Here is a 13,833-nt window from a genome sequence, read left to right as displayed (position 1 = left end):
GGATAATAAAAAATGTTGGCAAGAATGTGCAGAAACTTCATATATTCCTGGTGAGAATGTAAAGTTGTGCAACAGTTTTGGAAACCAGTTTGGCAGTTCCTCAAAAAATTAAACATAGAATTACCATACAACCCAGCGATTCTAAAACACATATCCACTAAAAATTTGTACACAAATCTTCACAGCAGTACTATTCATAACAGCCAAAATGTGGGACCAATCCAAATGCTGAGTTGGGGGGAGTGGGGGTGACTGCTAATGGAAATGGGGCTTCTGGGGGATGAAAATGTCTCTAAGAATGGACTGTGGGGACGGTGACAACCCTGTGAATATACTAAAACCAGGGATCATACATTTTAGATGGGTCTGTTTGATGCTACGTGAATTCTAGCCCAGTAAAGATGTTTTTTAGAGAAGATGGCATACAACTAGACAAGTACAAATTGCAGTGAGTACACACACGGTGCTGTCACAGAAAATAAAGGGGGTATTAAGAAGGTCCCTCTGAGGGCACATTCTGCATGGAGCACTGGGTGTTATGCACAAACAATGAATCATGGAACGCTACATCAAAAACTAATGATGTAATGTATGGTGATTAACATAACAATAAAAAATTTAAAAATAATAATAATAAAAAAAAAGAAGGTCCCTCTGATGTAGTGCCGCTTAAACTAAGACGTGGAGTCGTTAAGCGTCTGCCTTCGGCTCAGGTCGTGGTCCCAGGGTCCTGGGATCGAGCCCCGCATCTGGCTCTCTGCTCAGCAGGAAGCCTGCCTCTCCCTCTCCCACTCCCCCTGCTTGTGTTCCCTCTCTCGCTGTCTCTCTCTTCAAATAAAAAAAAAAAAAAAACTAAGACGTGGAGTCGAGCGGAGGGAAGAACATGCAAGAAAGCGCAAGGAAAAAGACATCGGGGTGACCAAGGAACCGAAAGAAGGCCAGGGGGCTGGAACACAGGGAGCAAGGGAAAGCATGGCAGCAGAGTGTAAACGGAAACTACCAGGAGGTGTTTAAGTCAGGCAGTGATCACCCCGTCAGCTGTGTAGAGAATGGACAGAAGGGGGCCAAGGCCGAAGGAGGCCAACTAAGAGACCACTACTCTGATAGTTGGAGCAAGACCTAGCAGTGGCCCGGACTAGGCCCATGTGCTTCGGGACCAGGAGGTCCTGACTCCCTGTTCTGGTTTCATGATAACTGAGGTTTTGGCAAGGCCAGGTAAACAAGATGCCACATGCTCTGCAATGTGTGGGGTACCCTAACAACGAGAAACTGTCCTGCCTGAAATGTCACTAGTGCCCCTGAGGTTAAGGAACAGTGGAGATGGAAAAAAGAGGGTGAATTTATGATACGGTTTTGAATGAAAATTCATAGGACTTGCCAGTAGATTAGACATGGGAGGTAAGGAAAAAGGAATAATTCAAGGGCTATGTGCAGGTTTCTAGGTTAATGGCGTAGATGGTGATGCCATGTACTGGGAAGTATGAAAATGGGAAGAACCCAGTTTGATATAGACAGGAATAATAAGAGAGCCGAGCTCAGGTATTTTTAGTGTGGGATGCCTGAAACACATTCAAGTGGGGAATTGAATATCTAGCTACTGCAGCTTGGAGGAGAAAACCAGGGTGGAGATGCCAACGAAAGTCACCAGCACATAGGTAATCCTTTTTGCAGGTGGGAATGAGACTCAAACCATGGTATCTAATGTTGCCACTGGAAAATCAGTTCCAAGTTAAAAACAACCAACATCAAATGTAATTGGTCCACTCACAGCATGGGACTGTCATGCCATACAAATGTTTATTAGGTATTTCATAAGAGCTTTTGAGTACAAGAAGTATGCTTACATCAATCAGCATAACATCCACGTTACTAAATATTGGGTGAACATATGTGGATACGCAACTTGATTGTTTGGGTCTTTGAAAAATAAGCAATCAGAGCTTTTTCTTATTCAGGTTGCTACTGACCTATGTAGAATCGTAAGTGATGACTCATGCAATGATTTCTGAATCACGGTACTTGATAATTTGAAGGAATCTGTCATTTAATCTCAAGATTTTCTTTTTAACAACAAAAAAATTTCTTTTTAAGGAAATCAAATAATCTGAATCCTAAACCTAAACACAATTTAAAGGCTTTTAAATAAATAACAAAAACAACTCTTGCTTTAGCATGTCTATCAACATTCTAGCAACACAAAAAATTTGCACATCTTCAATGCACTATAGTTTAGAACTATACCGTATATACCTCATACTAGGTTATACCATAGTCAGGTGATAATGATCTGTGAAGTCCTTCTCTTGAATAGTTATTCTTTTTTTTTAAAAGATTTTATTTATTTATTACAGAGAGAGAGATAGTGAGAGAGAGAGCACAAGCCAGGGGAGTGGCAGGCAGAGGGAGAAGCAGGCTCCCCGCCAAGCCACCCGATGCGGGGCTCGATCCCAGGACCCTGGGATCATGATCTGAGCCGAAGGCAGATGCTTAACCGACTGAGCCACCCAGGTGCCCCTTGAATAGTTATTCTTTAGACTGAAGATTCAAAGTCTGTCTTCTCCATAAGGGATATTTATTGAGTAACATTTTTGTCCAATAAATAATTACATTGATTAGGAACATTAAGAATGACATAAAATAACACACACATTCTGTAAGGAGCCTTAACTATTGATAAGAAATCAATTTTAATTAACTATATTTCTTTTTTTTTTTTTTAAGATTTTATTTATTTACGGGCACCTGGGTGGCTCAGTTGGTTGGGCTACTGCCTTCACTTCAGGTCATGATCCTGGAGTCCCAGGATCAAGTCCCGCATCGGGCTCCCTGCTCAGCCAGGAGTCTGCTTCTCCCTCTGACCTTCCCCTCCATGCTCTCTCTCTCTCTCTCAAATAAATAAACAAATCTCTTTTTTAAAAAAAAGGTTTTATTTATTTTTTGATAGAGAGACAGCGAGAGAGGGAACACAAGCAGGGGGAGTGGGAGAGAGAGAAGCAGGCTTCCCGCTGAGCAGGGAGTCCAATGCAGGGCTTGATCCCAGGACGCTGGGATCATGACCTGAGCCAAAGGCAGACGCTTAACGACTGAGCCACCCAGGCGCCCCTAATTAACTTTATTTCTTATATACCATGCATCTTAATTTAATTTTCTTTTCCATACAAGCAACTTTCAGAGTAAGAGCAAAATCTATTTACTTATTTATAACACACATATGTAAAGGGAAATAAGGTTTATGGATTAAGCTTCTGTTAATATTCTTAACGTACACCATGATAACATGCTGAATACATTCGCATTTAGTTTTTAGATACTGTAGTATTTAGAAACAGAAAAGAGCATAAAACACTGGTGGCTATTTTATAAAGGCATGCAATTTACCAGGTAAAAAGAAAAAATTTATCCAAGCTTTTGAACATTTATTATTTGAAAAATGTGTTTTTCACTGAGCTGGTTTGCAATTTTACCAAAGAACATTTGCAATCCTTAATTTCTAATGTGAAGCTGGGAAAACTGAGGCACAGAAAAGTTAAACATCTTATTAGCTTCCACACTGAGAGGTTAGATGATAGAACAGTTTTAACCTTTAAATTCCAATTAGATGCTAAAGTATGGAAATCAGTTTCTTATGGCCATTTAGATCTTGGTTAAAAATATAAACCAAGTAAAAATTTTCTTCAATATAGCTGCTTGAAGATAATAAGTCTTCCAATTACTGCTTTTAAAAATCCCTGTTATGATTACTGGACAATTTTTGCTTTCATAAATAGCCAGGGGAAAATTTTTATTCTCTTGGATTAGTTCTAGTTAGTTCTCATTAGAAAGTAAGAATTGATATATGCAATTTTTCGGTCATGTCCAGTCATATAATAATAAATCTTTTCCATTCCAATGGCTTGCTTGGCTGCCTCACCTGTAGTATAACTTCTTCAGAGTAAATGGCAAGCAGCTATAACACTGTTTATAGATCTTGTTCTTGTCTGTTTCCAGTTCCAATCCGCATTTTGCACAGCCAGTATATACAATGTCCGGAAGAGAAGAGAAGATGCTCCTCAGAGAGCTGCGGGCATTTAGAGCTATCTTCTGAGCTGCTGGGATAGGAATCACTAACTCTAAAATCTGGGCTTTGATTAGAATCACTCCTACAAGAGACAAAAAGAAGTGTGTATAAATTATAGGACCAAAATCATAACTTTAATTTATGAACATAGTTAATGATAAGGTTGATTGAGTCACTTATAGTAAAGGATATGCCCGAGGACTCGTTCTTGGTCTTCCTTCCTTCACTCTTTCCCTGGACAATTTCACCTGCTTGCGGCTTCGGTGTTTACTCTGAAAAGTGAGAGGTAAGCTGCTGTTGCCCATAACTAAGAGTGAAGATTTATTTGGCTAGTTTGGCTGCACAGGTGGGTGTTTTCTTCCTCCCTGTCCTCTGGAATCATGCAAAATAAGGTCTCTCCCTCTTTCAGTAGAAATCCCTTCGAAACACCTGAAACTAGCTAACACCTCTCTTCCCATCCTTCTTTTTAATTGATCATTGCTGAAAGTCAAATAGCAGGTCAGTTATTCTTCCAGTCTCTACTTTATCCAAAACAAACATACCACTAGCTTATCCTCTTTTTAAACTTTTTTTTTTTTCAATTTCCCGCCCATCACCATCCATACTATGGGCACTGGTTGTAGAGCACGTGAGCACCGAGAGTTCTCATTTACAAAATGTGTGACTCACCATGACCTTGGGCATGTTCATTCACTCTCACTGGCTCATGCATTCACCTGTTAAACAAATACTGAGTTTCTTTATCTGCCAGACATTCTTTTTTTCTAATTTACCTTTGCCGTAAGGTCTGTAAGTTCATCTGAGTTTATCTTCTCCCTTCCTCTCAAGATTCAGTTTAAAGCCCTTTTTAAGTCTTTGGATTTGCTTTTCTTCATCCTTTTAGCAGGTGGTACATTTCAGGTCAGGAACTCATCCTTCTGGCTACCTATTCTCTTTTCGGGTTATCTCTTTAAGAGTCCCACTAATGGTGACTTTCCTATTCTTAAGTCCTTCTGTTTGCTTTAGTCTTTTGGCGCCCCAAGGTTGTTTTATCATCTTCTCCAATCATGCCCTGTATCCCTACATGAATTACAAGAGTGTGTAGTGGTCAGCATACCCAATAAACTACAGCACACTCTAAATCACACCTTGCCGCAGACATGTTGTATCACTATTAATGAAAGAATTCAATCATTTTAGAAGAACGTTAACATCACTCCACACATTTTATAAACTTACACACTTCTATAAAAGAATTAAAAGTTCATGATTAATGAGGACTCTGCTTCCAAGGGGCTTACAGCGTGCTGGGCACTGACATTCTGCTGATGGCAGGACCGGATGCTGAGTAAGCACTTTCATTTCTTGACGAGGAGCCGGGCGCAGCTTCACCCCATCCAGCTTCTGTTAAGCTTTGTTAAGACAGCAGACCCTCTTAGGAAATTCTCCCATGTTGAGCTCCCTATCTCACTCCTTTTATTTAATTATGAAGCAGGTTAGGAAAAAATTACTTGTACTCCCACATGCTCTCTCCATTTCTGTCTTAAAAACACATAAACAGGGGCACCTGGGTGGCTCACTCATTAAGCATCTGCCTTTGGCTCAGGTCATGATCCCAGGGTCCTGGGATCAAGCCGAATGTGTGCTCTCTGCTCAGTGGGGAGCCTGCTTCTCCCTCTCCCACTCCCCCTGCTTGTGTTCCCTCTCTCGCTGTGTCTCTCTGTCAAATAAATAAATAAAATCTTAAAAAAAAAAAAAAAACACAGAAACTACGAATTCAGCCCTCAGAGCTGAACATAAAGAGAATGAAAATTGGCTAAAAGGCCCTCTCTGAACACAGCCTACCAGGGACTGACTGTAACAACACAAAGTTTTTGCGTGGTTTACCAATGGGGAGCCCATCTCCAGCATTTGCAAGGATATTCCCAATCCCCAGCCTCATTCCCCAAACCAAATCTTCAGAGCTGTGAGCATCTATTTTATTAGTATTCACGATGGTGATTTTTATTTTAAAATCTAATTCTACGTATTCAATTCCAGGAGGTAGCTGCTCGGTGTAAGCAGTAGCTAACAGAGCTGACTTCTCCGTGACACCAAGTTAAATGGAGCTCCCCACTGCCTGTGTGTAGTTAAGACCTTCCAATAAAGAAAACTCCAGGCCCACAGGGCTTCACTGAGAAAGTCTACCAAACATGTAGGGAAGAAAACATTCTAATTCTAAACAAACTCTTCCAGAAAACCGGAGAGGAGGAACTACATCCCAACTCATTCCATGAGCATTATTCTAATTCTATTCCAAAAGCAGAAAAAGCTATTACAAGAAAAAAAAACACTACACATATCCTTCATGAACACAAACATAAAAATTCTTAACAAATGTTAGCAAATTAAATCCAGCAACATAGAAAAGGGACACGTCATGACCAAGTGGGGTTTACCCCATAAATGCAAAGCTGTTTTAACATTCAAAAAGCAATCAATGTAATTACATTAAAAGATTGCAAGAGAAAAACTCTATGATCATCTCAATCGATGGAGAAAGAGCATTTGATAAATTCTAACACCCATTCTTGATAAGAAAAAAAATTTTTTCAGCAAACTAGGAATAAAAGGCAACTTCATCAGCCTTATAGAAAGCACTGAGGAAAACCGTAAGCCAAAGTCATACTTAATAATGAAATAACGAATGTTTTCTCCCTAAGATCAGAAACAAGGTAAAAATGCTTGCTCTTACAACTTTTTTCAATATTAGAGAAGTCATCAAGTGCAAAGGGGTGAGAAAAATAAATAAGGGGCATCCAGACTGGAAAGGAAAAAATAAAACTGTCTTTCTTCACAGATGTAGAAAATTCAAATCTACCAAAGAGTTACTATTGAGCTTAGTGAGTTTAGCAAGGTTACAAAAGACAAGATCAATATACAAAAATCACTATATTTCTACAAAATAGCAACAAACAATTGAAACTGAAATTTTAAAAAGCGCCAATTATAATAGCAGAAAAACAGAAAATAGAAGTCTGAAGAAAGATATGAAAGCCCTATATTCTGAAAACTACAAAACGCAGCTAAGAGAAATAAAAGATGTATCTTGTTCTTAGGTTGGCAAACTCAATATTATGTCAATTCTCCCTCAAATTGATGCATAGCTTCAAAACAATCCCAGCAGACTTTTTTCTAGAAATTGACAAACTAATCCTAAAATTCACATGGAGATGCAAAGGACCTAGAATTGCCAAAACAACTTTGAAAAAGAACAAAGTTGGAAGGCTAAAAATATCTGACTTCAAGGCATATTATAAAAGCTACAGTAGTCAAAATAGTGTGGTACTGGTATAAAGATAAACAAATAGATCAATAAAATAGAAGAGAAAGCCCAAAAATAGATCATTTATGTGTGAACAACTGATTTTGACAAAAGGGTAAAAGCAATTCACTGGAAAAATAGTAATCTTTTCAACAAATGGGGCTTAAACAGCTGGATATTCATACGCAAAAAGGAAAAGAACTTCCAAGCATGCCTCACACCATACATAAAAATTAACTCAAAATAGATCATGGACCCAAATGTGAACCCTAAAACTCTAAAACTTCTAAAATAACACAAAGGACATAAATGTTTGTGATGCTGGGTAAGGCAAACATTTTCTAAATAGGAAACCATACAAGAACAAATGGATAAAATGGAATTCATCAAAATTCGAAACTTGTGGTCTTCAAAAAGCCTGGTTAAGAGAATGAACAGACTAGTAACAGACTGGAAGAACATATCTGCAAAGCCTATATCTAACAAATAATTTTTACCCAAAATATAAAGAACTCTCAAAAATCAATAATAAGAAAATAATCAACGCTTTGTTTTTAAATGGGCAAAAGATTTCAGTTGACACTTCATCAAAGAAGACATGTGGATGGCAACTAAGTACATGAAGAGATGCTCAATATCACTAGCCAATAGGGAAATGCAAATTAAAACCACAATGACCTGGGTGCCTGGGTGGCTCAGTCGTTAAGCGTCTGCCTTTGGCTCAGGTCATGATCCCAGGGTCCTGGGATCGAGCCCTGCATCGGGCCAGCTCCCTGCTCCGCGGGAAGCCTGCTTCTCCCTCTCCCACTCCCCCTGCTTGTGTTCCCTCTCTCGCTGTGTCTCTCTCTGTCAAATAAATAAATAAAATCTTTTAAGAAAATAAAAAATAAAACCACAATGACCTATTGTTACAGAAATTAAAAAGAAAGCCCATACCAAGTGTTGACAAGGATGTGGGAAAAACAGAACTTTCACACACTGCTTGGTGGAAATACAAAATGCTACAACTACTTTGGAAAACAGTTTGGCAGTTTCTTAAAAAATTAAACATATACCTACCATATAATCCTTCAGCTTATTCAGCTACCAGGTATTTACTCACGAATAAAGAAAGACTATGTCCATATAACACTTTGTACATGAATGTTTATAGAAGCTTTACTTAAAAGAGCCAAGAACTGGAAACAACTCAGATGTCCATCAACAGATGGACAGATAGACACATCATGGTATGTTCGTACAAGAGAATAAAAAGGAATGAACTACTGATATGCACAAAAGCATAGATATGTCTCAAAAGAACTTGCTTAATTAAAGATGCCAAACAAAACAGTGTACATAATGTAGATTCCATGTATATAATATCATAGAAAATTCAAACTAATCTCCAGTGACAGATTGATTGCCTCAAAGGATCAGGAGGGCAGGTACGCAGGGAAGGGAGAGATTACAAAGGGGCAGACTGGTGATGGTTTCACGACGGTGGTGATGGTTTCATGGATCTTGCGTCAAAACTCACCAGTGTGAATGTGGATACTTCAAGTAAGGGTGGTTTATTGTACAAAAATTACACCCTAAAAACTTTTATTAAAAATCTTTTTAAATTTAACACTCTGAGCCATATTAGAAAAGCACTCTGAGATATCATCCCTGCTTTACGACACAACTTTTACATTTCCATGGATGTACCAAAAGGGGGCATAGCATGCTAGCAAAAAGTTCCAGAAATATACTTGAGAATCTTAGCCTGTGATCTCTTAGGAGTTCCAATTCATTTCATTTTGGAACATTGTAAAAATAATCCTATTTCACTTAAACCACATTTAGCATTTAATAAAATCTAAAACCATCTATAAGAATGCAGAAAATTATTCATGCAAATGGGAGAATAAAATTAAAAGTTAGTATCAAAATCCAAAGTTCCTGAGTTATTCTAATAATTTAACCTATAAAAGCACCAAAAATGGTAATCTTATTTATACAAATTCTGAGAAAGAATTTTGACCAAACATTTTCCTCTTCATTAAAAAACTTAAATTATGTAACAATAAACCTATAGATACCTCCTATTTTTTTCAACCCTCATTTCCCCTCTAAAAACAATTGCTATAATAGCCACCAGAAAACATTCTGTTAGTTTCCAAAATTGATAATCACTGGCATTTACTGATTATTGGCATTTAGCAACCTTAAAAATAGCTTCAAGTGCTGTTTAATTGGTTATTCCTTTAACTTGGAGTTAGCATACTTTTAGCATCATCTCTGTACTTAGGAATGTAATTTAGTGAAAAGTATTTCCCACTAAAATTGTATCAATTTATCTAGTTATTTTCACTATTTTACTCTCTTCATTCCAAAGCATATGGCATATTGAACCTAAGACATATTCCTTTTACTACTGCACTCAAAATTAATTAAATGGTATTAAGTTCATGGAAAGTGTGTGAGTATGTGTATAAAATCCATCACCAATGGGCGCCTGGGTGGCTCAGTCGTTAAGCGTCTGCCTTCGGCTCAGGTCATGATCCCAGGGTCCTGGGATCGAGCCCCACATCAGGCTCCCTGCTCTGTGGGAAGCCTGCTTCTCCTTCTCCCACTCCCCCTGCTTGTATTCCTGCTCTCGCTGTCTCTCTCTGTCAAATAAATAAATAAAATCTTTAAAAAAAAAAAAAATCCATCACCAAAGGCAATCTTCTATGTAGTATGTTTCTAAGGATGAACTTTATACACATACATACACACACACACAAATATGTGAGTTCAGGAAGTATGTTATTACATTTCACTAAAGCAGTAAGCAAATTGCATGAATTCTGTATCAATGCTAAATTTTAACAACCATGTATAGGTAACAGTTTAATAACTTGATAAAATGCTTATCTCAACAGTGACTCTGGTTAGGGTCATTTTTCTATTTCTGGTTTATTAAGTGATAAGCTGCTTGCACATATATGCAAAAAGTATTTTTAAGTGATCCCTAATAATTACAGATTAACCTCAAAGGATTGTAGGCAGAAAGCTAACAAGCTATGTAAATATCTGGTTGAGCTGTTTACAGTGATCTATATTTTACTTTCATATTTAATTATACATTTTTTCCCATAAATGGTAGCTTCCCTTGCTTATATTAAAACAAGCACTATCTTACGTATATAAAGAACTTACCTGAACGCTTATCCTCCAGGTGTGTTGCTAAATCTGACATCTTCACAAAGGAGGGCATGCTTTTTTGAAATTTTGCTTTAAATGTAATTGCCCTTATATCATCGTCAAACAGGCACTCACAGGATGACCAAAATGTTGTATGCAATTCTAGGCTTTCTAGGATGTCATTGCGCTGAACAAAAAGATATTTAAATTCCCAAATATAATCTTAAACAAACAAACAAAAACAAAAAGTCACCGAAAAGGAAATAATCTAGGCTCAGAATCAGATTAAATAGATTGATCCAAATAATTCAATTAAGTACAACTTTTACCACTCTAAGGAATTTGGGTATTAAAAGACAAAATGTGAATTATGCTGTTTTAGGGCAATAGTATAAGGATGCTGGAAATAATTTTAATAAAAATTTTCTCTAAAGATTTCTTGGTCTCTTAAACAGTCATAATTTATCATAACCAGCTGCTTTTCAGAGTAGCTAATTCCTGTTTTGATATCTACAGGCAAAGGTTTTTAAAACGAGTAAGGCATAGAAATGGAACGTGTCTGCCATAATCAATATCTCTCACTGATTTTTCAACACCTTCGTTTTCTTATTTAGCTAATTTCTCAAGGACAGAAAAAAAATAGCATTGAGAGACAATTGCATGTATTTTCAGTTCCCTCAGTCATAATTGTAATCCTTAAAACTGCAGTGGCACAGAGCTTCTTGCCAAATAATCCTATTCTATATTAATAAATTCAACTTTAAACTCTAATAAAACAAAAGATCTCTTAGCACTGAGTTTTCTAGTAATAACAGCTGTTCTTTTAGTTTCCACTTACTTCAGGCCATAAAGCTAATTCACACCCCTCCCCCACACTGCCTCCTTAGTTTTTTTTCCTTAGTTTCTTCTTGAAAAATGCAGAATCTTTTTTTTTTTTTTGGAAGATTTGATTTATTTATTTGACAGAGAGAGAGAGACAGCGAGAGAGGGAACACAAGCAGGGGGAGCGGGAGAGGGAGAAGCAGGCTTCCCGCTGAGCGGGGAGCCCGATGAGGGGGCTCGATGCGGGGGCTCGATGCGGGGGCTCGATGAGGGGCTCCATCCCAGGATCCTAGGATCATGACCTGAGCCAAAGGCAGACGCTTAACAACTGAGCCACCCAGGCGCCCCCAAAAGTGCAGAATTTTAAAACAAGTAAGTCTATACAGTAAGTCTGTATAGACAGAGCATCATTAGAAAGAGCTAAAGCATATATATTCCAAGTCACTGCTTAAAAACAATCACTATTTTTAAAATAGTTTGCTTGTCCCACTACAAAATACATGCTTAGAAATCAGATTAAGTACATAAATAAAATAACAGCCATAATCTCAATACCCCCAGATAAACACAGTTAATACTTTTAGTGGACATCCAATTGTTTTCAACTGGATTTACATGTCATTAAGTATTATTCTATATTATTTTAAAATACTGCATAATATGCCCATACTTTGGAACAGATATGCCAAAATCTTAAAAATCAATACAGTAATTCCTTGTTTGGGGGCATGTTGGTTATTTTTTGTTTTTTTACTATTATAAACAGTACTGTGATAAATATATCTTTAGCTACATCTTTATGCATAGCCATGATAAATTCCTAGAAGTGTAATTATTAGGCCAAAGGTATTCCAAATTCGGTTTTCATAATGCACTGTCAGTTGTCCTCAAGAAAGGTTTTGCCGGGCGCCTGGGTGGCTCAGTTGGTTAAGCGACTGCCTTCGGCTCAGGTCATGATCCTGGAGTCCCTGGATCGAGTCCCGCATCGGGCTCCCTGCTCGGCAGGGAGCCTGCTTCTGCCTCTGACCCTCCCCCCTCTCATGTGCTCTCTCTCTCTCTCTCATTCTCTCTGTCTCAAATAAATAAATAAAATCTTTAAAAAAAAAAAAAAGAAAGGTTTTGCCAATTTACATTTCCAATAGTTTATGAGAGTGGCTGTTCCCCTTTATGTTCTCTATCAATTACTCAGGAGAAAAATCATGTACTGTCATTACTTTATTTGTGTGCCTTCAATTACTAATAAGTAAATTTTTTTTCATACATTCATTGGCCATTTTTATTTCTTCTTTGGGACTTCCCGTTCATATCTATTGCCCATATATACTTACAGACATTTGTCTTTTGTTTACTGCATTATTTTTTGACAAAATGCAACTTTTTTTTCTGGTTTTTCACTTGCCTTTTAATTTGGTATATGATGATTTTTATGTATAGTTCCTGTTGCTACATTTTGTTTAACCTACCAATCTTTACATTCCAAATAAGTTTGCTTATATTTTCTTCTACTACTGTTTCTTCCTTAAAAAAAAAAAAAAAAAATTTTTTTTGAATCTCTAATGCATCTGGAATTTATTTTGGCACAAATATGAAGTATAAATTTAATTCAATTTTTTTTCAAATTGTTAACTAGCTATTCCAAATCTTATCTGCTCTTCTTTTCAAAAGGAAAAAGCTTGCTTTATTTCTTAATTATAAATAAAATATATTTACTATAAAATATTATACAGTAAAAGAAAAGAGTAGCAACAGATGAAATATGATTGGCCAATGTTCTAATATAATGGGTATAATGGATACCATAATGGGTATTTCATTATATTATTCTCTATTTACTAAGTTTGAAGTTTTTACTAAATGTGTAAAAAATAAATGCAGATTCACACATGTACAAAATTCAAACTAAAGGCATAAAGAAAAAACACACATAGCCATTGCTAGCATTTTAATATCTGTATTTCCAAATTTTTCATGTATACACATACTCACCTACCTGCTTTATTAAAATGGGATTCTATTATACATGAAATTTTATAATCTACTTTTTAAATTAAAGAGTAACATCACATACGTCTTTCTAGGCTAGTGAACATTCATATCTTTGGTGGCGAATACCTTTGTGTGTCCACCCAGACCACAAATGACCCTCTCATCTGTCCCCTGACCCTCTGAAACAAGCTCAGGCATTCCTATTCTACTTTCCCACCCTGTCCCCGAGGCCATAGTTGATTGAATCAAATTCAGTCTGGGCAATCAGGTTTTCTTTGCTGGGAATTTGTAAATGGACTGGTCTCTTAAAAGGAAAAGTAAAATCAGGGGCTACAGAGTAAGCATCTTCTGCTGCCTTCCATATGGTTGAAAAGCAGAGAAAGTCTGCACCGAGTGAATAAAGCAGACAGCTGGAGAAGCTGCCCGGGACCCACAAAGCATTTCAGCGCCTGGTTCTTAAGTACCCCTGAACCCATCAGCACTCTTGCCCTATGTACCATGAGATACTCCTGTATATGTCAAATATATGCCCCTT

At 37.3% G+C, this 13,833-nt stretch overlaps 1 protein-coding gene across 5 annotated transcripts in view; it reads right to left on the bottom strand.

Moving 5' to 3' along the window:
- The window catches only part of SHLD2 (shieldin complex subunit 2), an 83,833-nt gene that overhangs the window by 4,459 nt on the left and 65,541 nt on the right, over nucleotides 1-13,833 (bottom strand). For 4 of the 5 annotated variants that reach the window (XM_035023456.1, XM_035023464.1, XM_035023447.1 and 1 more), the window contains 2 exons: nucleotides 10,506-10,712; nucleotides 3,911-4,139 (listed from right to left, as the gene is read on the bottom strand). In XM_035023456.1, coding sequence (XP_034879347.1) covers nucleotides 3,911-4,139; nucleotides 10,506-10,712 — 436 coding nt within the window. Of the gene's footprint in view, nucleotides 1-3,910; nucleotides 4,330-10,505; nucleotides 10,713-13,833 lie in introns of those variants that run through there. The other variant, XM_035023479.1, reaches the window with a different exon arrangement.

The sequence above is a fragment of the Mirounga leonina genome, unplaced genomic scaffold (genome assembly GCF_011800145.1).
Source record: "Mirounga leonina isolate KUSES-001 unplaced genomic scaffold, KU_Mleo_1.0 Mir_114, whole genome shotgun sequence".
NCBI lineage: Eukaryota > Metazoa > Chordata > Mammalia > Carnivora > Phocidae > Mirounga > Mirounga leonina.
Note: the sequence above shows the minus strand (reverse complement) of the source record. Positions and strands in the feature narration are given on the sequence as shown.